Source organism: Anopheles cruzii, chromosome 3 (assembly GCF_943734635.1).
Source record: "Anopheles cruzii chromosome 3, idAnoCruzAS_RS32_06, whole genome shotgun sequence".
Lineage (NCBI taxonomy): Eukaryota > Metazoa > Arthropoda > Insecta > Diptera > Culicidae > Anopheles > Anopheles cruzii.
The window spans coordinates 2,267,377-2,294,021 of record NC_069145.1 but is presented as its reverse complement, the minus strand read 5'-3'; the positions used below and the strand labels follow the sequence as shown (position 1 = coordinate 2,294,021).

The 26,645-nt window shown below is 52.4% G+C and overlaps 2 protein-coding genes across 2 annotated transcripts in view; both read right to left on the bottom strand.

Annotated features, from left to right (window-relative positions):
• The window catches only part of LOC128274741 (zinc finger protein 239-like), a 46,126-nt gene extending 23,268 nt beyond the window's left edge, over positions 1-22,858 (bottom strand). The window contains exon 1 of the mRNA XM_053013040.1: positions 22,844-22,858. Coding sequence (XP_052869000.1) covers positions 22,844-22,858 — 15 coding nt within the window. The remainder of the gene's footprint in view (positions 1-22,843) is intronic.
• A 457-nt stretch (positions 22,859-23,315) lies between these two features.
• LOC128274734 (zinc finger protein 121-like) lies at positions 23,316-25,459 on the bottom strand (the record flags this gene model as incomplete). Its single annotated transcript, XM_053013031.1, has 4 exons — positions 25,450-25,459; positions 23,981-24,136; positions 23,637-23,800; positions 23,316-23,549 (listed from the first exon to the last, which is right to left on the bottom strand). Coding segments are annotated over exons 1-4 (564 nt in total), but the record flags the coding sequence as incomplete, so codon positions are not given.
• Positions 25,460-26,645: the final 1,186 nt, after the last annotated feature.

Sequence of the window (26,645 nt, the reverse complement as noted above, 5' to 3'; positions counted from 1 at the left end):
TCTCCCGCGGCGAGGTACATCACTTAATTAACACAATATTCCAGTTTTTCAGCGCGCACCCGCTCCTCGATCCGCGGCTTCGGTTTTATTGCTCGCCATCGACTCTAATCGATGCTGGGACCCGCTCTCGCTAGGTCGCACCGAATCTCTGCGGGGGAATCATAAAATCGGTTGTAGCAGAGGTCATTGATTGGGTGGCCTTTACGGCACACCGCGGCCCCACCAGCCGGCCGGCCCGTGGAATGTTGTTGGGGCCGCGTTACACGCGTTCGATCACCGAGCGGCCTCTGGTGGACTCCAAATTAATGTGGCCCACAGTTTCTATTCTAAAGCAACCCTGGAACAACTGGACACACTGGTCCCGGGGCACTGTCATCAATCAATTGTCACCAGCAGAGCCGTCAGTCAGCCAGTGTGTCCGCGCAGGGAATAAATTAGCTTTCCACCGGCTGGCTGGAATTGTGAGCCAAGCGCCAACAGCCATTTATATTCCTGATGGTCCAATTTCGGCGCTTCCCGTCCCGGCCAAGGACCCCGGGGAAAAGTAATAATTCGCGCGCACTACCGCCAAACGGGGCTGGCCATTTTCGAGGCCACATTTTGGAAGGGCGTCTGGGTGATAAATGAGACGGCCACTTTTCGTGTCGGGCGGGCACCACTGCGCCGGGAAATCCTTGACTAATTCCCGGTTCCGCCCGAGCTTCAAGCGAACTCCAACTTATTTTCCTGGGGGAAATAAATAATTGGCAACATTCAATCATGCTCCCCGACCGGGATGCTCCATTTTCGAGAGCGGGCCACAGCAAAATTTTGTATTTCAATGTTTCACACGCGCGTCCGCCCGATCGTGACCGGGACGAGGTTGACGCGGGACGATCGGGGCCTACTCCAGGGGTGCTGCTGCTGATGTAACGCAAATCACCTTTATCACGATCGCTAGGGCTCTAGGGTGCCAGGTGCCAGGTGCCAGGAGCCGGCGATAAATTGTCCAATGACAGGGCGCTCGTGATGTGCGCTCGATTTTGTCGCTCGATTGGTGCGCGAGGTTCTATCGCGTGTTGCGCCATCCGTGCCATCCGATCTGGTGATGATCTACTTCTGCGGTGCCGTGCGATTGCCGCGCCTCGCGCCAGCACGCGCCAGAACTGTCGCTTTCAATTTGCGCCACGAAAGACTTCGACAGAAGACACGAATCCCCCCCGGGCAGTTGCAGTAGCGTTTGGGGCACTCCTTTCGCGCTTCTTTTGTTTTTGCACGCGGCCGTCCACTTTCACGCGGCCAAAACAGTCATTTTCTAACAATTTGGACCCCGCGATATACGTTTTACGACGATGGCGAACCGGCTGTTTTACGATCGCTCTCGCGCGCCCGGGCATAGGTTCGCCCATTTTATTGGGTTGATTATTCAATTTTCGTTTCGGGTACTCCGTTCGCTCCGCAGCGCGCTTATCGCCGGCCTGCGATCGGCCTGCCTCGGGGTTCGTGGAACGTGGGACACACTTTGTTGGGGCGTTAGCACCGGGCCGGGCGGGGTCCGATGCATCAAACGGACACATTTGTCACATTAGGAACCCGAAAGCGTCAGCCTCGGGCTCGGATCGATTATTGGGCCGGGCCGGCCCGGGCCGTTAAGTTTCATTTCTCGTTCTCTAAGCTGATTGCCATTAAGGAGCACGGCGCAATCGCGATAAGGACGCCGAGGACTCACGGCAAACCACGGACACACTTTTCCTAAACCAGTTTCTGGTGCGTGGCGGCGTGGGATTGCAGCGATTTGGGTGGCGCGCGCAACCGACGGCCGGCACCACAAAATCAGGTTGTTGCGAATGGGGCAAATGGCTCGCTCCCGGGCCCCCCATTGCCGTAGGGGTTCGTCGTTGCCCCGGAGGCTCGCTCAATGGATGAAATTGGAAGGAAGCCAAATTCGCGCCACTGACGACGATGATCGTCAAATGGGACTGGACCGAATGGATCATTTCAAAACGATAATCTACGAAGCCGCTCGGTCGCGATCCGATCCGTCGTTTGTGTGTCGAGTGCGAGCGCGACGGGATCAGGGCACACGTTCAAACCAGTTTCGCAAGAAGCCACCGTCGTGGCCGTCGAAGAAGCGTCATCGCCGCCACCGCCGCCGCCACCGCCGAACAAGCGACCGAGTGAAGCAACGGGTGATTTACGGAGGAACGCTTAGTCCTCCGCGACAGTTTACGTTTTGCGCAAGTCACGCCAGCCACCACCCCCCCAGAGGGGGGGCTCCGATGCTCGGGTCTCGGTGCATTAATTGTGGGGACTTTGCCGTGGGGCCCTTCTCGCTAGGATCGTGCCCTCGCTCGCTCGCTGCGATCAGAATGCGATAATCTTGCACAATCAGCAGCCCGGGCAGCCATCATCCTCATTACACCTTCTCGTCCCATCCCTGCACCGGAGCGGAGGCCCTCACGACGCTGCCAAGTGCTTAGAGAAGCGCTCTAGACGCGCTCTAGACTCGCAACGGGTCCCCGCCGGGGCTTTCTGGGACACGCTGAGATGACGCGCGCGGGTCACGAGCGCGCGGGCAGCTCCACGCTCCGCTCGACGAGGAAGAGAGCACGTTGATGAGAGTGCGTTTTTCTGTGGCCGTTTTTCGCTTTTAATTCATCGTGCGGCCAGCTACCGGAGCTGCTGTCAGCGGGAAGTCACCGTGGCCTGTCGGCGGGTCGGTTGTCAACGGGCGCGGGACTCATCGGGACGGACCGGGCCGGGGTCCTTCGGGGCGCGGACGCGGTGAGTCAGCTCGTCGCCAGGCCCAACAACAACAACATCCGGAACCAATTGACCCGCGGAGCAAATGCGCGCAAGGGGCGCAAAAGGGCGCGTGATAATGATACCTAAGCATGTGCAAATTGCTATGTAAATATGTATTTTCACGTTTTGCTTGCTGCCGGAGAGGTTCTACTCCGGCTCCCGGCTCCGTGGCCGTTTAGAGCGGGAAAGCTCGCGGACCCCAGGAGTCCGCGGATCGTGGGAAAATGCGTCTCAAGAACCGCGCGTTGGTCTTCCTGCGAAGATGAATGAAGCGGACAGTTCATTGATTGTTTTACGGCTAAGGGTGAAGGGTGCACGGACCGTTTGCCGAATGGGAGCCCGAGGAGCGCCCATTATGGTGGCGGCGGGAGGGTTGTTTTTAAACGCTGAAACAAGCCGGGACCCAGTTTGGATAACAACTTCAATCGAAGTAGCCACTGCGGAAGACGCTGCGAACCGAACGAACGAACGTCTGTCAACAGTTCGCTTGTGAGAGTGAGATGAGAACGACCATCTCACTATGGAGGAAGGTATTTTTCTCACCGCTTTCTAATAAAGTCGGTTGACGAAGTCTAGGCCATAGTTTAGCTTGGGGCTGTCGACTTCATTAAGGATTCGACCATCATCAACATTACTGGATGGCCGTTGCATTTCTCAGGGCAGGACTGTGACTCTGCTCGCCTGATAAAAACTCTTCAACTGATCAGTAGAATGTCGCTGATGCTGAACGTTCGCTGGCCTTCCAAAATATGGAGTTCTTCTACAGCAGACCCCACAGCCAACTCTCTACCATTTAGAACCGAATCGAATCGAATCGAAGGCAGCGCTGTTTGCCCTACAATCGATCAATGATCGCCGTCTGAGAGCTTCTCAAGCCCAAGCTTTCAATGCGTCCTTATGCGTGATGCGCCAAGATCGTCGTAGCGGCCAGTGGCAGCAGTGGAAGCGGCACCTGAATCAGTCGTTTGGCCGCCGGTTCACACTAATCCCGCGGAATATTTAACGCCAACCGAGAAGCTTGTTGTTGTGCCACCGTTTCCCCGGGAAAAGCGCCAGCGAACGCGTCAGCTCATTAAAAATTATGATGAAGTGAGCCCGAGGATTGTTTCGGCCCGGCATTTGATGGCCACCATCTACCACCCGCGTGTAGCGCGGTGAGCCAGATTTCCAGTGCCCCATCCCGCACGAATTTGGTGATAAAAATGTTAACGACACAATTTGTTAAACATCGCCACCATCGCCGGAGCCACGAGGCGGAGCGAATCTGGAGCAGCGAGGGCACTGCGGGGGCTCAGAGTGGGGGAGTGCGCAACGCACTTTTGCGTTGCGTTGCCGCGCGGTGGGTCCAACCATTGATGGATGATGGTGTTTGTGGTGGGTCCCTCCGTCCGGATGGAAAGTAAAACACTGAGCTGAGCGCGCGCCCGCACGGTTTATTTAATTGAGAAATTTGTCATAAACCGCGGCCGCGATCCACGTGAGGGGGGTCCTTGCAATTGAGCTTGACCCCGGCCGTATGGGTGGCCCCAGCAGTATCTAGTGCCCGCTGTCGCCATGATTAATGGAGTCCTATCGAGCATCGGTTCGAAGTCCGAGGCTCAACTCCGATCGCGGTACGTACGCGGTCTCCCCGCGGGTCCGATGCGTGACGTCTTGGCCGAAATCTAGGGGGTGGTCACCGGGGGGTCTATGTTGCCCCTCGCTCTGGGGGTGGCAGTCTGGGAAAATTTTAATGTCGTTTGGACAATTTCTGACCAATTCGGAGATCGGATATCCCCCTGCGGTGCGAGCTGTCCATCTGCATCACCGGAGATCGCCATCGCTGCGATCGGCCCTTGGCCCCACACCGGGGATTGATTGGCATCGTGAGGGTCAACAATTTGATAAATGAGCGAATAATTGAAATTGATTATGATTTTTTTTCACCACCCTCCCAACGGTCAACATTATTATTGTTCGTAATGTTCCTTCCCGACTCCCAGCCCCCCGCCGACGAAGATTGGCCTTTTCCCACATTATTGTGCCATTTCTGTGTGTTGCGTCGGGGCCCCAAGCTCCAAATGCTCGCTGCGCCCGCGTCATCATTTCGACATTCGAACGCCCCTCGATTTGGGGCCCCTGCGACTGCGCCGCGATGCTCCTCATCCGGTCGCGCAACTCGATCGACGAGAGCCGCCGGACAATGGAACGAAGACGGGGCTGGCTGCCTAGCCCGAAGAAAGAACCAATAGAAGTAGGCGGGAGAAGGAGGCGCAAATGTCATAAACAGTAATTGCGACATCGTGAACCGGAGGCACGCGCGTGATTTGAGGGTTTTATGGACGGATGTTTCTTTTTAGTGTTATTATCGGGCGCGGAAGACGTTCCCGAATCGGCCCCGGCGGCCACTTGAACCAACCGACACGAACGATGATGCGCAGAGGCCCCCGTCCGGCAGCCAGCGGCTTTCCGAGGATTGGAGCCACTTCATCTGGCCGGGCATCTGGGCTGGAGCTTTATCGAATTATGAAAATTAGGAAAATTAATAATAATCATAATCGGTCGGCCGTTGAGGGCCATTAACAGCTTTATTGGGCTTCTCGGGGCACGCGGCTCGAGCTACGTATCGGCCGGCCGGGCAAGAGTGTTGCAGTTTTGCTACATCACCTTCTGACTAGACGGACGGACACCCATAGTGTCGGCCGCCGCCGCCACCGCCGCCACCGCCACCGGTGTCATCCGTCTTCTGTCAGGTGGGGTGCCGTACTCGGGCGCGTAATTACATTAGTCCCGGAACTAAGGCCGCCTGTTGACTGTTTCGCCGGTGAAAAGCATCTCCATATCCATCCGTCACGCGTTCGATGGCGGTTCGGCCGTGGCGCAACAATGTCTCCGCTCGAAGGCCGAAGTGCGGGCATCGTGAGAAAAGCATCGCCTCGCGTCACCTTTCAGCACGTGAATCGGCGAAGATTAATGATGGCCAAAGTCGAACCCGGCCCGGCCCGCACCAATCCATCAGCGGGCGACGGCGCACACACACGGGTGGCTCACTTCGGGACTCATCGATTTCCTTATCGCGGCCACCAGGCCCGCTGCTCGAAACCGGATCATCTCGAGAGGGGCGCTCTATGGCGTCGGCTAAAATGTTGCAAATCCTCGCCCGGCTCCTTCCACCCGAGAAGGGCCCCACTTGAGCGCCGCGGAGCGGTTCGAGCTGTCGATCAACAAACCGGAGCAACAAACAGCTTTGACACCGGCACGGCACAGAAAGAGCCTCTTTATGAACCGATCACGCCTGGGAACCGTACATACATCCGAACAGTCCGAAAGTGATTCCTCCGATCTTGCCGGAGCCTGCCGGTGCTTAATCTGGGCCTTGATCGGTTTGCCTATTTGTCGAGCACTCGAGCGCGGAGCGGACCACTTTGCGTGCCCTTGGCGGAGTGCCCGGGGAACCGGGGGTGGCTAGACACGAAACGGAGGCGCGCATAATTCCTACTTACCATCATCATTACGGGCTTAATGTTATCGCTCCAACGGGCTGGGGTGATGGGTGATCGGTGCCCCAGTTGATCTCGATCTTCAGCATCGGCCACCGTCGCACGTCGTCTGTGTGTGTGGGAGAGAGAGAGAGAGAGAGAGTGATGGTGGTGGTTTTAATTGCAGCAAAAACCCGACGTTAGTCCTGTGAGGGAAGGCTCCGCCGAGTCGATTGTCCCATAAATTTCCTCACCGTCACCGATGGTGACGGAGTCTAATTAAATTTTATTCCAACTATCGCCACATCTGATCGGATCGGCGGCTCGGAAACTTTGTTGCCCTCGGTCCGGTAATGCAAGGGGGGCGGGGGTCTGATATGTGGGGGGTCACCGGTTGGGTCTCCGTTTTTGTTGGGAGATAAGCTCAAATTAATTATATTGCCCACAAATTACCGGGAATCTTATCGGGCCACCGGCCAGTGTTGCTGACCAGGAAAAAAGGGTTTGCTAAATTGTGCAGCTACTTAACGAGATAACCGAGGGTTGCCATGTAACAAGTGCGCCACGGAACTAGCAAATGTGGTTCAGATTTACTGATAATTTGCGGATGGTTTGTTGACATCACACACGAGTAATAAAAATGACTTAATGTTGCATGTTAAAGAGCATAATCGTGAAAGAAACATAAACATATTAAATTATCCAATTACAAACATATTAAATTACTTGGTTGGGGAAAAAGCAAACCATTGTTTTGCGTGAAATTCAATACTTTATTAAAGATGTTCAGAAAGTTTTGAAATGGGAGAAACATGCGGTAGTCGTTTGAGGTGCTAATAAATAATTCCTTACAAGTCCCACCAAATACACAGTAGAACCTTCCAGGCCGTTAGTCCTGGTTTGGCCACCTTTTGAGCCACAAGTCACCATCTTTTTAAGAAAAAGGTCGATTTCATTGCGATTGGCCAAGGTTTAGGAGTTGGAAATAAGATCCATCATTCCATCATCACATCCACCACAAAAATCACCCAATTTGTTTTAGTGCGAAATGTCATCTTCATAATGACCATAAATATGAACTGGAACTGTCATCTGTAACGGTCGTACTGCGCTGTAATTCGAATGATGCTTGCTGCTTAAGGCCTCGGATACAGCCTCCGGACTACTGTGATCACCAGGTATGTGAGCCTTCCAAAGCTTCGTCTGACGTCTTAAATTTCAAAAACCGTTTCCACCTTATAATTAACAAGCATCTCTATCGATCGTTACGCGTAACGCCCAGCCGAGCCGACGTTTCGCTTGCGCCGTGATTTCCGATTCCGGTTCGAAAACTAATAATTGCCGGCCAGTCCGGGGCCGGTAGGTAGCGCGAGTGCCGTTGCCGGGTCTCGTTTGGTCCGGCATCGTCCGGATATGCTTTCTCCGGAACCGGCGTTGGGTGGAGCCGAATACCGAACGCCCAGAAACTCCCGGCGCCCGATTAAGGGGTTCGGCCCGGTTTATGGTTAAACTGGTGATTGAAAGAATTAACGATTGCAAATTATAGCTCTGCTCTCGGGCTGGTCTTCTGCCGGGTGGCTCATTTACGCCGGATTCATTGCGGACGCCACGTTTTACCATTATATTAGCCAATCGGGAGGCCCCGCGATCTCGTTGACAAACGTTCGATCGGTTGGTTGGATGGCTGGTGGGTTTTAGTGATTCCAAAAATAGAGTTTAGTTTCGGGGCCGCTCTTTTGCGAGCATCTTGCGACCGAGAGGACGGAGCTAAATTAGAGTCGGGGTCCGCGAGAATCAAGATTTATAAGTGGCCAACCGGCGAGACACGGCGGCCAACTGTACTGCACTGATGAGCACCACGATGTCGTTCGCTAATGGAGCAGATTTTCACGACATCACGATGTGCGCGCGCTGGACCGACCTCCGCTTTGGCTTCGGTCAGGCCACCTGTCCGTGGTCAGGCCGTTTGCGGACCCCGGAGACCTGGCAGAAACAATCCACTCCACGGAGGCCACCACTTGATGCGTGTGAGGCAGCGCAGCCCTAGAGAGAAGAGTTTACGACTTTTCACCACCACCACCAGGACCAGGGACAGCTGCCCCCCCGGCGTCACCGGAATGCGCACCGCCAGGTCCCCCGCGGCCGGAGACGAGACCTGTCGCAACGCGAAAACATAAATTTCCAGCTGATTTAAAACGGCATGTTCGGGCACGACGGATCGGATCGGACGGATTGGATCTGCAACCCTTTGCGCGCGCCGTTTACGCGCGCGCCGGGGGAACCGGGAGAGGTTTATGGAGGGAATTTCGTTCGTCCGCCGCTTTATGACAAATCGTAAATCGTCATAAGGGCGCCGGTTTGGGTGGGGGGTTGGGGCCCCCGGGGCCCAGTTTGCTTGATTTTCCCGTGTTTTCTCGCCGCGCGGCTCGAGGTGTTTCAATTAGGTGTACTATTTCCGCCATGGAGCTCTTCTCCGGGGTATGCAAACGACGGTCCTCGAGCGGACGGACGACGACGACGACGGCGATGGCCAACAAATGACGGAACAAGTATGCAATCAATTAGCTCGTCAACGTTTCGGGGACCCGCGCGAGCGAGGCCGCAATGGTTAATAGATACCCCCGGCCGGCCGGTCGGTACCTGATGAGGTTGTGGTCGGGCCATAAATCGGGGGTACTTTCTTCCATGCCCATGCCATTTAGGTCGGTATTGGGAGGGATTGTGATAATTAACCAATACGTACCCTAATCAGTACCGGAGGATGCGAAGAAAAAGGTCGCGAAGGCCCTACCCGAACCCACCCGGGGGAACCGGGAACATCTTCACGACGACGACGCAAAAAACGAACCCTAATTAGGGTCTGATGCATGGGAAATACGGTATCAGGAGATAAAGAGAACGAGGCTGTGTGAGGGCCCAAGTACCATCTCCTCGACAGAGAGAGAGAGAGGGAGGCTTTCAAGCGAAACGGGTTAGGCTGATTGGTGGATCGACGCGAAGCAACAATCGTCGGCCAGTCAGCCAGCCAATAAATGCCACTCTTGGTGGGGGCCTCAATCGGGAAATCAATCGCCGGGCGCATCGAACATGCGCCCGGCGCGCGCGTTCCCTCCGTTTTTGCCTAATTCATTTTCCGCGCCAGTCCATGCAAAGTCGTATAATTTTCCCGCATTTCTCCACGAAGGGGGCCCACCCGCGGGATGGAGAACTTGTTTTGTCCCGCGATGGGAAAGAAAAATGATTTAACAAAACAATTTAACATCAAATTACCCAACATTATCTGCCGGGCTGGGGACTGCCGGGGTTTTCAATCATCACTCGCTGGCGGGGACGCACGGGCGGGAACTGGTCGGGTGGTGATGGGAATGAAAGTCGCAACACACGAACTCATCCCCTCCGCCAGTCGGCCGCCGGCCGGGTGCGCCGGGTTTTATTGGTCTCGCGGGGGCCGGCGCGGAACAAATAATCATAAATCGTGATTTTATCATCAATCGGAATTGCCTCCTAATGTGTGTGTGTGTGTGTGTGTGTGTGTGTGTGTGTGTGCGTGTGGGTGGGTGGCTGGGTGGCCATCGGCGATTAGTCGTCGAAATAAATACATCATCTCCAGTCCCGACGAGCAGGAACAGGTGTCGGAACACCGACGGAGTCTTCACCGGAAATGTGCGTCTTTCCTGCGATGCTCGTCCCGGCCATGTCCCGGAGGCCTGGCCCGGTTTCTGGCCGACCCATCTTGACCTTCACCGACGCCAGAATGTGGCGCGCGATTCGCGATTTGCATTATTCATGAGCGGGCGCTGGCGAGCCCAGCCCGGAAGCCATCGGTCTGCCGGCGCCCGGCCTGCCCTCGGGGGCGGTGCGGTCCGCAGGATGTCCGGCAACGTTTGCTGTCCCCAGGGGGGGTTCCCGGGGAGAAAGTTTCGGCAAATTCGGCGTCCTCTAGCGGACGCCAATAATTCGCTTCGAGACAAAGAATAGGCCGCCGTCATCGGTGGTGGAGGACGCCGGACGGAAAGTCACACCATTTTGGCGTGGACTTCGCGGATGACCACAGCAGAGCACGCGAATGTCACCCCTAGAAGGAGTCTGCAGCCTGCAACCTCCTTTTATCGGGGTGCCGGTGGCCATCGGTTAAACAAAAACAGTTAATTTATTTAATGACTTCACCGAAACCATTATGAGCCCGGTCCGGCCCCGGAGCATATTGTATGCAAACGTCGGGGCCCCAGCATAAAGCCCCGAGCGGCTCCGGGTTGGGCTCTGGAATTCACCATGAAATTCTTTCTCCAGCCCAGCGGGCCTCGGGTCTCTGGCTTGCATAATTTTTTTGCAGCCCGATTTGAGACGCTCGACCCGCTCGGCGTCGCTTATTTGACGTCGGGGTTTTGTGTTGTGCGAAGCGGCCTCGGCGGCGGCAGCAGCAGCAGCAGCAGCATGAGTGTCGCTATTAGTGGTGCCATATTTGGCGCAAGCAGTTCGATTCCGATCCCAACTCACCCGGTTCGGATTGTGCGATGCGGATCGGGTTTTGGGCTCGGTGCACTTGCCCTCGGGCACGGGGCATGCTGTGCGCTGTACGGAGTCGATGCCCGCCCGGAGCGTGGCCCTGCGCCGGGATGGAATGCGCCAGCGCACCCCAGGACGGCAGAGTGAAGTAGTTTCGTTTCTCGAAGGCTACCCTCGGCGCACTATAGACTTGGATCGCGCGACGGCGATCGGATCGGGGGAAGCAAATACTAATCCAATTACACCCCTCCCGGTGTGGTGGTGACCGCATCGCATCGCATGGTCTGGTGGGCCGGTGGCCAATGCCGGCCCCAACAAAAGATCGCACGCAGGGCCGCAATGGTTGAACGAAATATTTACATATGTTCGGTCCGGTCCGGTCGCAGCCCTCGATAAGACGCGACGCGGCGTGGTTGGCGAAGTTCTGAAAGTCCGAAGAGTTCGGCCCCCGGGTGCCGGTGCGCCGGAGTGGCGATTATCGATGGCAACCGGCCACGGGCTGCACCGGGCCGCTGGTTGGCCACACGGCATCGAGCTTATGCAAAGCAGCCTGATTGAGGATATAAATATTGCATGAGTCATGCGGTCAGCACGAACCCACGGCGCACGGCAGGAGCGCGTTCGATCAGCAGGTGAATTTATTAACTGCCGCACTCGGGACGCGCACACCCCCGGACCTACCGCACCTACCGGACCGTAACGGTTTGACCTCTTGCCGATGGCAAAAACCGCAAAGAAAGGCCCATTCTACGCGCTCCTGGGAGTAGAATTTAGTCATATTGCGAGAAAGACAGGAAGGGATAGGAGAGAGGGAGAGAGGGTTACTATCACCGATAATACCCCCCTTCTCTACCAACCCCAGCCCTTGCTCTTTCTGGTTCGAGATCATCCGGTAGATGGCGCTGGTGTTTCGGTTTGACGGCTGAGCCGAGGCCGACTGTGATGAATGTGGCAACAATGTAAGCCCCCCCTTTTCTCAGGGCTGAATTTTAATATCCGAGAACAAGAGCGGAGCTAGTTAATTACTGCATTATGCTGCAGTTTCACGCTTGACAGGATTTGGGCTTTAATTTTGATCGACCGCCTAACAAGCCGCTTCACGCCGGGGCACTCTGATTCGGGACAGGGTGATTCGTAAAACTTTTGACAGACTACCAGCGTGATGGTTGGGCCGGACGCAGCCATCGGTGCGCGCCCGAGTAATCCAATATCATCCTCGGCCCGATCAGTCATAAAATTTTGTCAGTGTCATGTGCATTTAGTACCCCCTGGCTCGGAGCCGGGCGGCCCCAAAACTCCATTAGCATGATCCTCCCGGCCGGTCCCCGTACGGTCCATTGGCAGGACACATGTTTTAACGCTCGAGGCCGAGTTTACGCTCGAGTGCGTCCGCCTGGGGGCGCACCCCCAAAGTCATGTTTTCGGGAAGACGATACGCCGGTTTCTGCGAATTGACCACCGCAGCCCGAAAACCGCATCGGAGCGGACCGATGCACCGTGTCCTGGTGTTTTGCGACAAGAAGTGTGTAAGATGACTCCAAATTGGAGCTGTCAAACGAGATCCTACCACACACGTCTCGTCCTCGGCCGGTGTCAGGGCGAGTTTGTGATTTCTGACCCGCTGCACACTGGAAGCGGAACGGACGGGCAAGCCCGCGTCGGGTCGGCTCCATCTTCATCAGCCCCCGAAGGTCCCGAGATGCACCGCGACCGTTCACACGCCTGACACGCCGATCGCGCGGTCAACAGTTAATTCTTCTGCCGGAACGGAACGTGACGCACTCATCGCACGGCCGCATCGATCGGAATCGCATGACCCCGATCCCACCCCGGCTGGCCGGATCTGTGACGAATCGCCTATCGCCGCCTGTTGATTGATTCTAATTTGGCCCGGCGCAATTTCGCTCATATGCAAACGATTCTCTTCGCGACCGCGGAACGCTACCCTATGCCGGGCGAGGCGGCAGATCTTCGTTATGATTTGTCCGGGCTTGGCCCGTGTGGCCGCCCTGGGAAAGTGCTCGTCGGCACGATCCGCACGAAGATTGATCGCGGCCCGCGCGCGCGCTGATGATCAAGTGCACTACAGGTTTTGCGGCGTGCGGCGTGTGAAAACGCGCGCCGATGCGATGCGGAGAGTTCGTGCAAATATTTACATCTTCGCCCCCCGCTCGATCTCTCTCTGGATCATCGCGAGCCCAGAACTCCGGCACACACGGCACGGTAACATGTGGTGGCGGGCGTGAATGGGACACGTTGTTTGGCGCGCTTCGAACGGCTGCTGCGGCTATGGACTCGACGGATTCGAGTGAGCTGACCTGAATGTCCGACCCCGCGCAGGACACTACAAACTTGCTTCCCCAGGCCGGCCCAATATGGCGGCGTAACTCGCTCATCGCCAGATCATCGCTAGCGCGCTTAGATTTCCCCGAGATGTCGCAAACCCCGCGTAGCGTGCGGTGCGCCTGTCAGCGTGCTCCTTCAGGGCGCTGGTGATCACAACACCCCGCCATCACTCACACTGCGCCACCGTTGTGGAGCGGTGGCAAACAACGGACAATCGATGGGCACCCCACCGGTACTCTGTCATCGAGATCGTTCAGCCGCAGCTGATCGCCGCCAGATCGGACACGGGTAGTGACTTCTTAGCCTTTGACACGCACACAGCCCGCCGATCGCAGTTGCGCATGGTGCGAGGTGCATGATGCATGGCCTGCAATCTGAAGTCGTGATTACGAAATAAATGTACCGGCCGGCCCGGTCGTGGGTTGGGAAATAAATCGACGCCCCAGCCCGGGCGCGCTGGACTTCGAATTGGAATGTCCGGTCGAGAGGCACCACGCCTCACTTTTTTATTCGGCCGGCCGGCGGTTGGTGCCATTTTTCTTCTTTGTTGCTCATTAGTCACCAGCGGCAACGGCCCGTGGGCCGTTTCTATGCTGCAGCCACCGATTTGCCTTCGAATCGAGAGTATCGAGAGGCGGCCCGACTGCCTAGAATGGCCGCCGACTAATTAGACAATCGCGTACGCGCGGAATCCGCGAAATGATAAATGCTCATTGCGCGGGTACGGCGCGCAATGGGGGTATGTGACGGACGGGTGGATTGCTCGATTTATCACGTGGTTAATTGTTTTCTTCCCCTCACAGGACACCATCCGTACCTGCCCGGAGCCCGGATTGAGGGGCGAGCCCTAAACGAGTCCTTTTCGGGAGCAAAATGGGAGCAGCGGTGCCATGGCGAAGGTGTTAACAGACCGATTTGCAATGCTGTCAAAAGCGATGGCCACAAAATGGCGGGCCGTGCATAATTAATCAACGTGTAACGGGAAAATATGCCGCGTTTAGCCCGCGGATCTTTTGCTTCCTATTGCACAACCGGACTTTCTCTGAGGTGCGTATAGTTCGTGAAGCGACGCTTAACCTGCCCTTAAGTTTAATACGCTGTTAATATACAGCAACCAAAGTTAGCATATTCATTTTCAGACGATTTCATTAAAAGGCGCATAGTTATGCGCCATGGGAAACCGCAACATCGGATTCATTGATTAATTTGCAAAATGTGTTATCTTAATTTTTCGAGTACAAGTTTGGCTAAAAGGAAATCTATTACTTTTTCAGACTGAGCCAGGAACGTTGGCCTAACGACCTTAATGTTTCTACTGTGTATTTGGTGGACGTGAAAGGAATTATTTATTATGAGTTGCTACCGTATGGCGAAACACAAAATTCAGAGATCTACCGTCAACTTGGGCTGTTTGAAGCTAGCGATTGACCAGAAATAGGCCAACAGAAGCCGTCTGTAGTGACTCACTCACTTGGTTCGGAAGATTAAATGTCCGGAGCTTGCACCAAGCAATTACTAACTTTATCTTGCATTGCCAAACTTCCTGAGTGATAAGAAATTGTCATCAAGAGAGGATGAAAATAGAATTGCTTAGAAAATAAAATGTTTCGCCAATAAGGAAGAAGTTGTGCAACAAAACGATGCATATTGCACGCAAATCGGATCAACGGAAATATGTTAAACAAAGTTTTGAAATTCACGCAAAAATAATTATTTTTTGTTTCTTTTTCTTTTCAGACAAACTTACAAAACATTCCAAATAGTTGGGCGGAACAGCCAAGTAACAATGGAAAGATGAATCAACGATAAAGATGGGAATGGAAGAATGAAGATGAAGAAGAGATGGAATCAAGCTAAATGTAACAACTTCACACGCAAGCACCTTGAATTTTGGGCGCGATGAAACCTGTTGAAGTGAACTTCCAAAACCTCGATTGAATATCTCAATAATTAACTATCAAACGGAAAGGATTTCGGATTGCGCAGCCATTGCAAAACGCTTTATGCGCTTTATTTAAAAAAATGAACAAACAGAAAACAGTTTGTTAGCCGGACACGGAGAAGATTGTCATCGAACCGAACCGAGATAAACCCTGAAAAATACCGAATCGCTCCATTTCGTATGCCTCACCAAACCGGGCCAAAGTTTGGAAGCAACACAACGTGCGCATGAATAACAAATCATGCCCTACACGATCGCCGCTGTGTTAGTATTGTTTTAGCGAATATCTACACAATCTTGTGGGCTTACGGCACAGACCCACGGGCCCACGGAGATAATCACAGCACGCGGTTGCCGTGGTGGTAACCTTTAACACCGGGCCTGACCTTAGACGGATTGGAGCAGCGACACACAGCAAAAGCAAAAAATGACAAGGAGCAGCGGTTGGCGCTATTTGACTTGCGTATTGTTTTGCGCAAACACGCCACACGTGCTCCCAGCCCACGTAAGGCCACTCGTTAGGAGGACCCAGTCTAAGACGGGAGGAAAAAAGTACGCTAATCGTTGGAAGAACGGCGGGAATTGGAATTCACGCTGCTGCCTTAATACACCACATTCATTACCGGGCCCGCCGGTGCCAAGAAGCGTTACAAATGTGGGAGAAAATCGGACAGAAAAAAAACACTAACTACAATCCATGTTCATTAATGTTTTTGCCGTGCCTCGCTGGGTGGTACAAAAAAGACTACACCCGAACAGCGTTGTTTCACCGGAGTCGGATGGATCGTCGTCGGGAGAGAAATTTATCGGCCACACTGCACACGCATAGAGCCGCTGCAATGTCGGTACATATGTTTTTCGGGTGACGGATTCGCACGGCTTTCTTCCGCCGATTGCGTTGCTCGTGGAAATGGCACACACGCGGGCGCATCAAAACGGCGTGAGGAGTTTATCTGCGGTGCAGGAAATTAAATTCCCCCCCAAAAGAACAGTCCGTCAGCCCCTCACGGAAGGTGTAGCTGTTATCAGCCAATCAAAAGCCCATTAGGCACAGACATGTGTTACGCTGGCGGGGCAATCACTCCACCCGGCGTGGCAAGGCTACAATTATATTGCTGGCCGACGAAAGCTGACCGGCTGGCTGGCTGGGTTCGAGAGTGTGGCAGTGATTGCAGCCCGCCAGCCATGCAAGATGCATCACTAAACAGGGACTGGGCCTTCTTTTATGAGCGTTTTGCGAGCGAAAATCTGCGACGCGATCGTCGGATCGGCGCATACTAGAAGTCCCGTCGTCCACGGCACGGATCGTCCGTATTGTCCTGGTCCGGGGGGTCCTCAGCAGCAGCAGCAGCACCAGCACTTGAGCGACTCATTCAACTGCCATTAATCTCTCGCGGGGCCGACCGATCGCCGGCTGACCGACCACGACCAGTTGATCCGTGTAAATGGTGGAAATCAATTATTGTCACTTAGCGAAGCGTCGTAATTTATGTACTTCCCGGCCACGACCACCAGGGCCGGAGCCGGGGCCGGGTGCCTGGTTTTGCATATTGCCACCAAGCCACCCGGGAGTTGGCTTCGGATTCGCGCCGGATCTCGCTTCGGTTCGGATGCGCGCGCGCGCGCGCGCCCAGTCATGCTGTCGGACCTTGGACGGGGCCTGTCGTGGTCTGCATTTGTCACACATTCTGCCTTCTGACCGCCGCCATCAGGAGTCCGGCCTTTGAACTGCCACTCGCGGTCGCTGACAGGCGCAAGGAGCATTCTTGGGTCACCGGCGAAGCGCCGTCATAATAGCTGATGTCTTCCTTGACGATGCGATCTGCCGACTAACGGTGGTTCAATTGAAAATTTGCGTAACCGGTGGCCACGGCACGGCGGTGGTCCAGCCTTTGGGCTTCGGTATTCTGGCACACGCCGTTGATAAAGACGGTTCGGCGTGTTGATTGGAATTAAGTTATTGATACGGGGAGGGACCCGTGTAGGGATGCCGCAGAATGGCGAGGAACCCTGTGTGGCCAGCGCGCGACATAATGATGGCGATGGGGGTCCGCGCGAAAAAAGGGAACAAAAAAGCCGAGGAACACGGCGCTGCCGGCGCGCCGTGTGTTCGTTTCGACAACCTTTTTGCGAGGATATCGCGAGGCATGCTGTGCGTCGTCGCGGTTGCTGCAGTTAGCCATCGAAGTAGCCGATGTCCAGCTAACTGTGTGTGTGTTACATAATATCCCTCGTGTGTAAGAGCGAGATGGGACGTGAGGCGGACCATTGCCCGCGTTTATTGCGAGCGCTCCCGGGGGGCATTTAATATGTGGTCACGCATATCGCGAGTGGGCCGCCCACTTTTCCAGGCCAACTCGACCGTGGGGGTCCCCCCCTGGTAAATGACAGATAGATCATGCACACACACACACACGAGTAGTACGGTGCGTGTCGCGTTGACAATGCGTCGAAAGCGAAAGTCGCTGGCACTTGGCCAAAGATCAAACGCACGCCCGGGCGCCCGGACACTGTTGAGCTGTCCGGCATTCAATAGGGCCGGACCGTCTGGCGTCGGGTGAGCTTCTGTTGGCAGTACGGAATAGAAGAAACAATGGACGCACCCGTCCGCCCGAACACCCGAAAAACAGCCCCACCGCGGTGGCCCGTGGCTTGAATTAGTATCATAATTAATCTATTGTGTATCTGAGTGCCCGAAATGGGTGCACGGTACACACAGACTCTGTTGCTGGTGGGGTCACTCGTCAATGGAGCCGTAAATTGGGAGTGCGTCTCGGGGCCAAAGAGGGCCCCGCCAGAGGGTCCCCGTTTGATGTGACCGCGCACTCGATGTGAGAAAAATCGGACCACAGGACCGCTGTGGATAGGAAGCACCTCTTGTGCGTCTGGGGATCCTCGGGCACCTCGGGAAGAAGCGGCCAAGAAGCGACTTCCACAGACGGCTAACGACGACCGATTGACGGCGTGATGCAATCCGCCGCCGGCCAGAGAGGGCAGCCCGTGGCGAACCACAGAATTTGTGTCTCCACGTGCGTCAACGCGGGCCAGCAACTCCCGCGGCCACTGCGTACGATTGATGGCTATCAATCTCGCGGGTTTCGCCACATTCGAGACACGCCACAGACGCAAACACGCACGCGTCCCGTCACCGCGGCAGCCCAGACCGCGAGATTGAGATTAGGACTGGCCGGACAAAAAGGAAGCATTGTTGGCGCTGGCCCTCTGGCCGAAAGGGGACACCCGAAAACCGCCGTCGCCGCGGAACATTTTTGACATTTCAACTGACGGCCGCACGGCCGGTCGGGCGATTTCAATTGATGAACACAATTTTGCCATCATTAATCTAGCGATTTGCGCCGGGCCGGGTTTGCGGTGGTTGACCGTGGTTAGTGCCGAGCGATCTTGAAACGATCTCGCGAGTGCTCACGTCAGACGCGGCCGCCGTGTCAAGCTGCGAGTGGGATCTCGATCTCGTGTGGTGCCCTCGGCGGTGGGACGGTGAAATAGATTGAAAACATAAAATCCACCTTCGGGGGCCATTCGGGCATTGTGAAATCGCACGTGCTCTCGGTCTCTCTCTCTATCTGTGGCCGGTTGGTCTGCAATGGCGATCACACACACGTGTGCGTGCGATTGGTTTGCAAAATTTGCAAACATTTTACCAACCGACCGGGGATCGGACTTGGCCGCGATTGATGACTTTGTTTTTTGTTGACGGCGACCGAGACACGGTCGCCCAATCTAGGCTTTGCATCACGTGAAACATGAGAAAACTCCGCGGGGCGAGATTGGAACGAATGTGGAAAGTGGACTCGGGGGTCAGCAGCATCCGAGTCCGCTGGTCGCCGGTTTATGCTGTGCGCCCTCCGGGTGACATACGATACCTCGCGCGTTCGATCAGATTCTGTGGTTTGTGCGCAAACCAACGAATCACACCAATGGGAACTGCTTCCAATGGGCGCTAATGGGAAAATGTGGGTCTTTTCGGGGAAAAGACACCAAATATAGCAACGCATATATATTATTTTCGCCCCGGGCAAAGTTTTGTAAAGGGATCAATGGACTGATTCATCGAATGAAGTCATTTAATTCGATTTCAGGTCACCGAAAAGTACTATCTTCAGATAAAGAGAATATAAAAGAGATATAGTGGCCATTGACGGGTAGCACGCCAGGGAAGATGCTCACGCTGCAAACCGAACAGGGCTAAAACAATGAAATAGCACACAAAGTAGTTCAGGCATTAGGAATCGGGCAACATTCCTCGAACATTCGATGGAAGCCGGTCTTTGTTTAAACAATAGATGAGTCATTTAAATTATTAGATGACTAACACTGAAAGGTTCCACGCCTTAACCTTTAGCTTGATGCTATATTCAATAGTTAGCACGGATTTGTGTTGGGTTAAAATGTTGAAGAGATTAATCAAAATAAGCGTACAAAATTTACGTTAAACACAATAATAATATCGGAGGTCAAAGGTAGCCAACAACGAACCTCCAACAGATCATTCTATGGTCTGAGCAAACTATTTCGCTCATATCTCGCGGCGAGACGGTCGAAGCTGGGGTTTTTTAGAATCTTTATTATTCCAGTATTCCCATACACACATCGCTGAATGTGATTCGGTGTGCCAAGATTCTCAGAATAATTTCTGGCCCTTATGTGTGTAGGGAATGGAGAAGGTGCTACAACAGCGAGTTGTGCGCACTGCACGACGATTTTACTCTAGTGTAGCGACGTATACGGCTCACCGATGGGCTGGCCATGTCATGAGAACGGCAGAAGATAAAGCAGCACACCAAGTCTTTTTGGGCCGCTGATTTAAACATTTCTTATTTTATTAAAAACCCAGTTTCTAAGGGAAATAAATTTTATTGGGCTGATCGTTGCAGATTGTGAACTTTTGCTAACTGCTATCGCCAAATTCATACATTTTAGTATTCAAAGATACAAAGTTCAAACTTATTCTAACCCAAACGTGAATGAACAACGAAAGAATTAATGAGTTTCACCCTTCTTGTGAATTTTCGAATGTGCTGCCAGATTGCTTGATCTCCTGAACGCTTTGTCACAAATTGTACACTGGTATGGCTTTTCACCGGTATGAGTGCGAATATGAATCTTTAGGCTAGATGACCGTGCGAACATTGATGAACAGTGAGGACACTGATGCTGTTGGTCCTTATTGTGAATTTTCAAATGTTGTGCCAGATTGCTTGATGTCCTGAACGCTTTGTCACATACTTTACACTGGTATGGCTTTTCGCCGGTGTGAGTGCGGATATGACTTTTTAGGTGAGATAACAGTGTGAATTTTGATGAACAATGGGGGCACTGATGCTGTTTGTCCTTATTGTGAATTTTCGAATGGTCTGCCAGAGTGGGCCGCCCACTTTTCCAGGCCAACTCGACCGTGGGGGTCCCCCCCTGGTAAATGACAGATAGATCATGCACACACACACACACGAGTAGTACGGTGCGTGTCGCGTTGACAATGCGTCGAAAGCGAAAGTCGCTGGCACTTGGCCAAAGATCAAACGCACGCCCGGGCGCCCGGACACTGTTGAGCTGTCCGGCATTCAATAGGGCCGGACCGTCTGGCGTCGGGTGAGCTTCTGTTGGCAGTACGGAATAGAAGAAACAATGGACGCACCCGTCCGCCCGAACACCCGAAAAACAGCCCCACCGCGGTGGCCCGTGGCTTGAATTAGTATCATAATTAATCTATTGTGTATCTGAGTGCCCGAAATGGGTGCACGGTACACACAGACTCTGTTGCTGGTGGGGTCACTCGTCAATGGAGCCGTAAATTGGGAGTGCGTCTCGGGGCCAAAGAGGGCCCCGCCAGAGGGTCCCCGTTTGATGTGACCGCGCACTCGATGTGAGAAAAATCGGACCACAGGACCGCTGTGGATAGGAAGCACCTCTTGTGCGTCTGGGGATCCTCGGGCACCTCGGGAAGAAGCGGCCAAGAAGCGACTTCCACAGACGGCTAACGACGACCGATTGACGGCGTGATGCAATCCGCCGCCGGCCAGAGAGGGCAGCCCGTGGCGAACCACAGAATTTGTGTCTCCACGTGCGTCAACGCGGGCCAGCAACTCCCGCGGCCACTGCGTACGATTGATGGCTATCAATCTCGCGGGTTTCGCCACATTCGAGACACGCCACAGACGCAAACACGCACGCGTCCCGTCACCGCGGCAGCCCAGACCGCGAGATTGAGATTAGGACTGGCCGGACAAAAAGGAAGCATTGTTGGCGCTGGCCCTCTGGCCGAAAGGGGACACCCGAAAACCGCCGTCGCCGCGGAACATTTTTGACATTTCAACTGACGGCCGCACGGCCGGTCGGGCGATTTCAATTGATGAACACAATTTTGCCATCATTAATCTAGCGATTTGCGCCGGGCCGGGTTTGCGGTGGTTGACCGTGGTTAGTGCCGAGCGATCTTGAAACGATCTCGCGAGTGCTCACGTCAGACGCGGCCGCCGTGTCAAGCTGCGAGTGGGATCTCGATCTCGTGTGGTGCCCTCGGCGGTGGGACGGTGAAATAGATTGAAAACATAAAATCCACCTTCGGGGGCCATTCGGGCATTGTGAAATCGCACGTGCTCTCGGTCTCTCTCTCTATCTGTGGCCGGTTGGTCTGCAATGGCGATCACACACACGTGTGCGTGCGATTGGTTTGCAAAATTTGCAAACATTTTACCAACCGACCGGGGATCGGACTTGGCCGCGATTGATGACTTTGTTTTTTGTTGACGGCGACCGAGACACGGTCGCCCAATCTAGGCTTTGCATCACGTGAAACATGAGAAAACTCCGCGGGGCGAGATTGGAACGAATGTGGAAAGTGGACTCGGGGGTCAGCAGCATCCGAGTCCGCTGGTCGCCGGTTTATGCTGTGCGCCCTCCGGGTGACATACGATACCTCGCGCGTTCGATCAGATTCTGTGGTTTGTGCGCAAACCAACGAATCACACCAATGGGAACTGCTTCCAATGGGCGCTAATGGGAAAATGTGGGTCTTTTCGGGGAAAAGACACCAAATATAGCAACGCATATATATTATTTTCGCCCCGGGCAAAGTTTTGTAAAGGGATCAATGGACTGATTCATCGAATGAAGTCATTTAATTCGATTTCAGGTCACCGAAAAGTACTATCTTCAGATAAAGAGAATATAAAAGAGATATAGTGGCCATTGACGGGTAGCACGCCAGGGAAGATGCTCACGCTGCAAACCGAACAGGGCTAAAACAATGAAATAGCACACAAAGTAGTTCAGGCATTAGGAATCGGGCAACATTCCTCGAACATTCGATGGAAGCCGGTCTTTGTTTAAACAATAGATGAGTCATTTAAATTATTAGATGACTAACACTGAAAGGTTCCACGCCTTAACCTTTAGCTTGATGCTATATTCAATAGTTAGCACGGATTTGTGTTGGGTTAAAATGTTGAAGAGATTAATCAAAATAAGCGTACAAAATTTACGTTAAACACAATAATAATATCGGAGGTCAAAGGTAGCCAACAACGAACCTCCAACAGATCATTCTATGGTCTGAGCAAACTATTTCGCTCATATCTCGCGGCGAGACGGTCGAAGCTGGGGTTTTTTAGAATCTTTATTATTCCAGTATTCCCATACACACATCGCTGAATGTGATTCGGTGTGCCAAGATTCTCAGAATAATTTCTGGCCCTTATGTGTGTAGGGAATGGAGAAGGTGCTACAACAGCGAGTTGTGCGCACTGCACGACGATTTTACTCTAGTGTAGCGACGTATACGGCTCACCGATGGGCTGGCCATGTCATGAGAACGGCAGAAGATAAAGCAGCACACCAAGTCTTTTTGGGCCGCTGATTTAAACATTTCTTATTTTATTAAAAACCCAGTTTCTAAGGGAAATAAATTTTATTGGGCTGATCGTTGCAGATTGTGAACTTTTGCTAACTGCTATCGCCAAATTCATACATTTTAGTATTCAAAGATACAAAGTTCAAACTTATTCTAACCCAAACGTGAATGAACAACGAAAGAATTAATGAGTTTCACCCTTCTTGTGAATTTTCGAATGTGCTGCCAGATTGCTTGATCTCCTGAACGCTTTGTCACAAATTGTACACTGGTATGGCTTTTCACCGGTATGAGTGCGAATATGAATCTTTAGGCTAGATGACCGTGCGAACATTGATGAACAGTGAGGACACTGATGCTGTTGGTCCTTATTGTGAATTTTCAAATGTTGTGCCAGATTGCTTGATGTCCTGAACGCTTTGTCACATACTTTACACTGGTATGGCTTTTCGCCGGTGTGAGTGCGGATATGACTTTTTAGGTGAGATAACAGTGTGAATTTTGATGAACAATGGGGGCACTGATGCTGTTTGTCCTTATTGTGAATTTTCGAATGGTCTGCCAGATTGCTTGATTGTCTGAACGCTTTGCCACAGATTTTACACTTGTATGGCTTTTCGCCGGTGTGAGTGCGGATATGTATCTTTAGGTTAGATGAGTATGTGAATTTTGATGAACAATGGGGGCACTGATGCTGTTGGTCCTTATTGTGAATTTTCGAATGTTCTGCCAGACTGCCTGATAAATGGAAGGCTTTGTCACAGACTTTACACTTGTATGGCATTTCGCCAGTGTGAGTGCGGATATGGTTCTTTAGGCTAGATGACTGTGCGAACTTTGAAGAACAATACGGACACTGATGCTGTAGGTCCTTATTGTGAGTTTTCGAATGTTCTGCCAAATTACTTGATGAATAGAAGGTTTTGTCACAGGTTTTACACTGGTAAGGCCTTTCGCCGGTGTGAGTGCGAATATGGAGCTTGAGGTTAGATGGCCTTGCGAACATTGATGAACAATAAGTACACTGATGCTGTTTGTCCTTATTGTGAATTTTCGAATGGTCTGCCAGATTGCTTGATTGTCTGAACGCTTTGCCACAGATTTTACACTGGTATGGCTTTTCGCCAGTGTGAGTGCGGATATGGTTCTTTAGGCTAGATGACTGTGCGAACTTTGAAGAACAATACGGACACTGATGCTGTAGGTCCTTATTGTGAGTTTTCGAATGTTCTGCCAAATTACTTGATGAATAGAAGGTTTTGTCACAGGTTTTACACTGGTAAGGCCTTTCGCCAGTGTGAGTGCGGATATGGTTCTTTAGGCTAGATGACTGTGCGAACTTTGAAGAACAATACGGACACTGATGCTGTTGTTCCTTATTGTGAATTTTCGAATGAAGTGCCAGAATACTTGATGAATGGAAAGCTTTGTCACATGTTTTACACTGGTATGGCTTTTCGCCAGTGTGAGTGCGGATATGGTTCTTTAGGCTAGATGACTGTGCGAACTTTGAAGAACAATACGGACACTGATGCTGTTGTTCCTTATTGTGAATTTTCGAATGAAGTGCCAGAATACTTGATGAATAGAAGGTTTTGTCACAGGTTTTACACTGGTATGGCCTTTCGCCAGTGTGAGTGCGGATGTGTACCGTCAGCATGTATAAAAATGGATATGTTGCCGAACAATGTGGGCAGTGGTGCTTGTGGTTTTTGGAATGGCTTTTACTATGGGCGTTCTGGGTTCCGGGACTCAAGACGATTTTAATTGATTCTGCTGTTGAATCATCAGCACACGTATTGTCTGCCATGGTCACAGGGTGATCTTTCTGATCCTGACAGATCGATTCCAAAAGATTTGTTTTTTGGGTATGCTGCTCATGATCCAGAACATCATTCGGTGTTTGCAGCTGATGCTGCTCATCGACCTCTTCGTCCTCTGATTTGATTGCAATTGGATTGTCCTCTGCCTCGAATAAATCATCACGTATGTGGCCACAGCATTCATATGTCATATTGGCTTGATGAACAGTGTAACACTTCTTGTGCAAATCCTTCGCTGTATCCTGTGAGGAAACTTCGGTTTTAATTGACAGTTTTGTGTCAACCGCGTGTTCGGCAGAGTAGTCGGGATCTTCCTGAGTGATTTGTGATTCATTCTTCACTGTGGTCTGCTGTTCGATAAGGCTATCGATCAAATCATTGTTTTCATTGCATCGCCAGGGAAACAGATTCATCTTTTTCAAACGCGCTTCGCACATCGTGCACAAATGCGATGGAACTCCAGTAGAAGATTCAATCTGTAAAAACAAGAGTCTCATAGAACAGTCTTCCTTGTGGAACAGGGTGAATTGTGTGTTCCAACAAATGTACTACCTGTGCACCGGTGCATTCGGAGAGCTTTTGGAGGTTATATTGTCCAGAATCGTCGTTCGCTAGAGGCTCCAAAGCATCATCGTTCGACAGATACCGTCTACATATTTTTGCGCTTCTGGAAAATAATTCGCTATCATACCTTTGAATCCTTATTGAACACGAACTTACTCAACACCATCCTCTTGCTTAATCAATGCCGAAGATTCCATTTTCACTGCAATCGTTTATTAATGTGATTTTGTAAAATCGTTCTCTTTGCACGTGTTTATTGCTTTGCCTGTTGACAATCGGTCGATTTTTGACAGCTTCTGGGCGTCGAAAGATCGTAAACAACGGCACTCCTGAGATCCTCTTCCTGAGGTAGTTTGAGTGGCACTGAGGGCACTCATTTCGATGATTTTATTGAGAGCGTTTCTATGATTTACGGTTAGGGCTGCTTTCGATTTGAATCGGAATTGGGGTCATCCATTTAGTAAAAGGAAGCCGTCGTTATCTAAAATGCCTGCTTCAGCTTGTTCGATATTTTCAAAACCGATTCGTTTCTCTGCGTTTCGTGGATTTCTAGAACGCTCCGGTAGCGCCAGCCATTCGCGATTGTTGCCCGTGTTTCTTACTTTTACAGCTTCCGTTCTACTGTCTATCGTTTGCTAACATTCTTCAGAAATACTACATGATAGTTCTACTTCGCTGTTCTTCTTCGTCACTTTATTCCTGTTATTGTGTCATGTTCTTCCTTTAGAAACTTAGTGTAGTAACCCTTTCCAGAGAACGTTAATTTTTATTGCTTCAAGTCCAGCCAGATCCAGTTATCCTACTGGGACTGTTATAGACTCCTTGTGCGATTTGTTTTAAAACAAATCGATGCGTTTTCTTTGATTTGATTTGCATCCGTGACAATACATCAAAACTACAATAATCACCGTCGGAGCCGGAGTTCGTTGCGGACGGACGATTAAAAATACATGCCCATTAGCGCAAGCATGTCGTGTTAAAAATTACCATCCACACGGCACATAATTTTGCGTAGCAAACAACCAACACCCCGAAACAATGTTGCAGGCAGAAAATTTGAATTACGGCTAATAAAATTAAATCTCCGCGTTTTACGCAACGGCTCGCCGCCCGGATTGACCTTTTCCCGTCGGTGGTGGCGGGCGCCCGCGCAGCACCCGCCGAGCCCAGATGGGGCCCACGGTGAGATAATCCAGTTTGTCACGTTGTAATTAGGCATCTCCCGTGGCCCCGTGATTGATTCTATTGATTTGTTGGCAGCCCCTCGACACGGGGACGTTTTTGCCGTCGTTCCCTCCGCCACCAACACACACACACGAACACGCGGTACGGAGCGTGAGACGCACATCGTC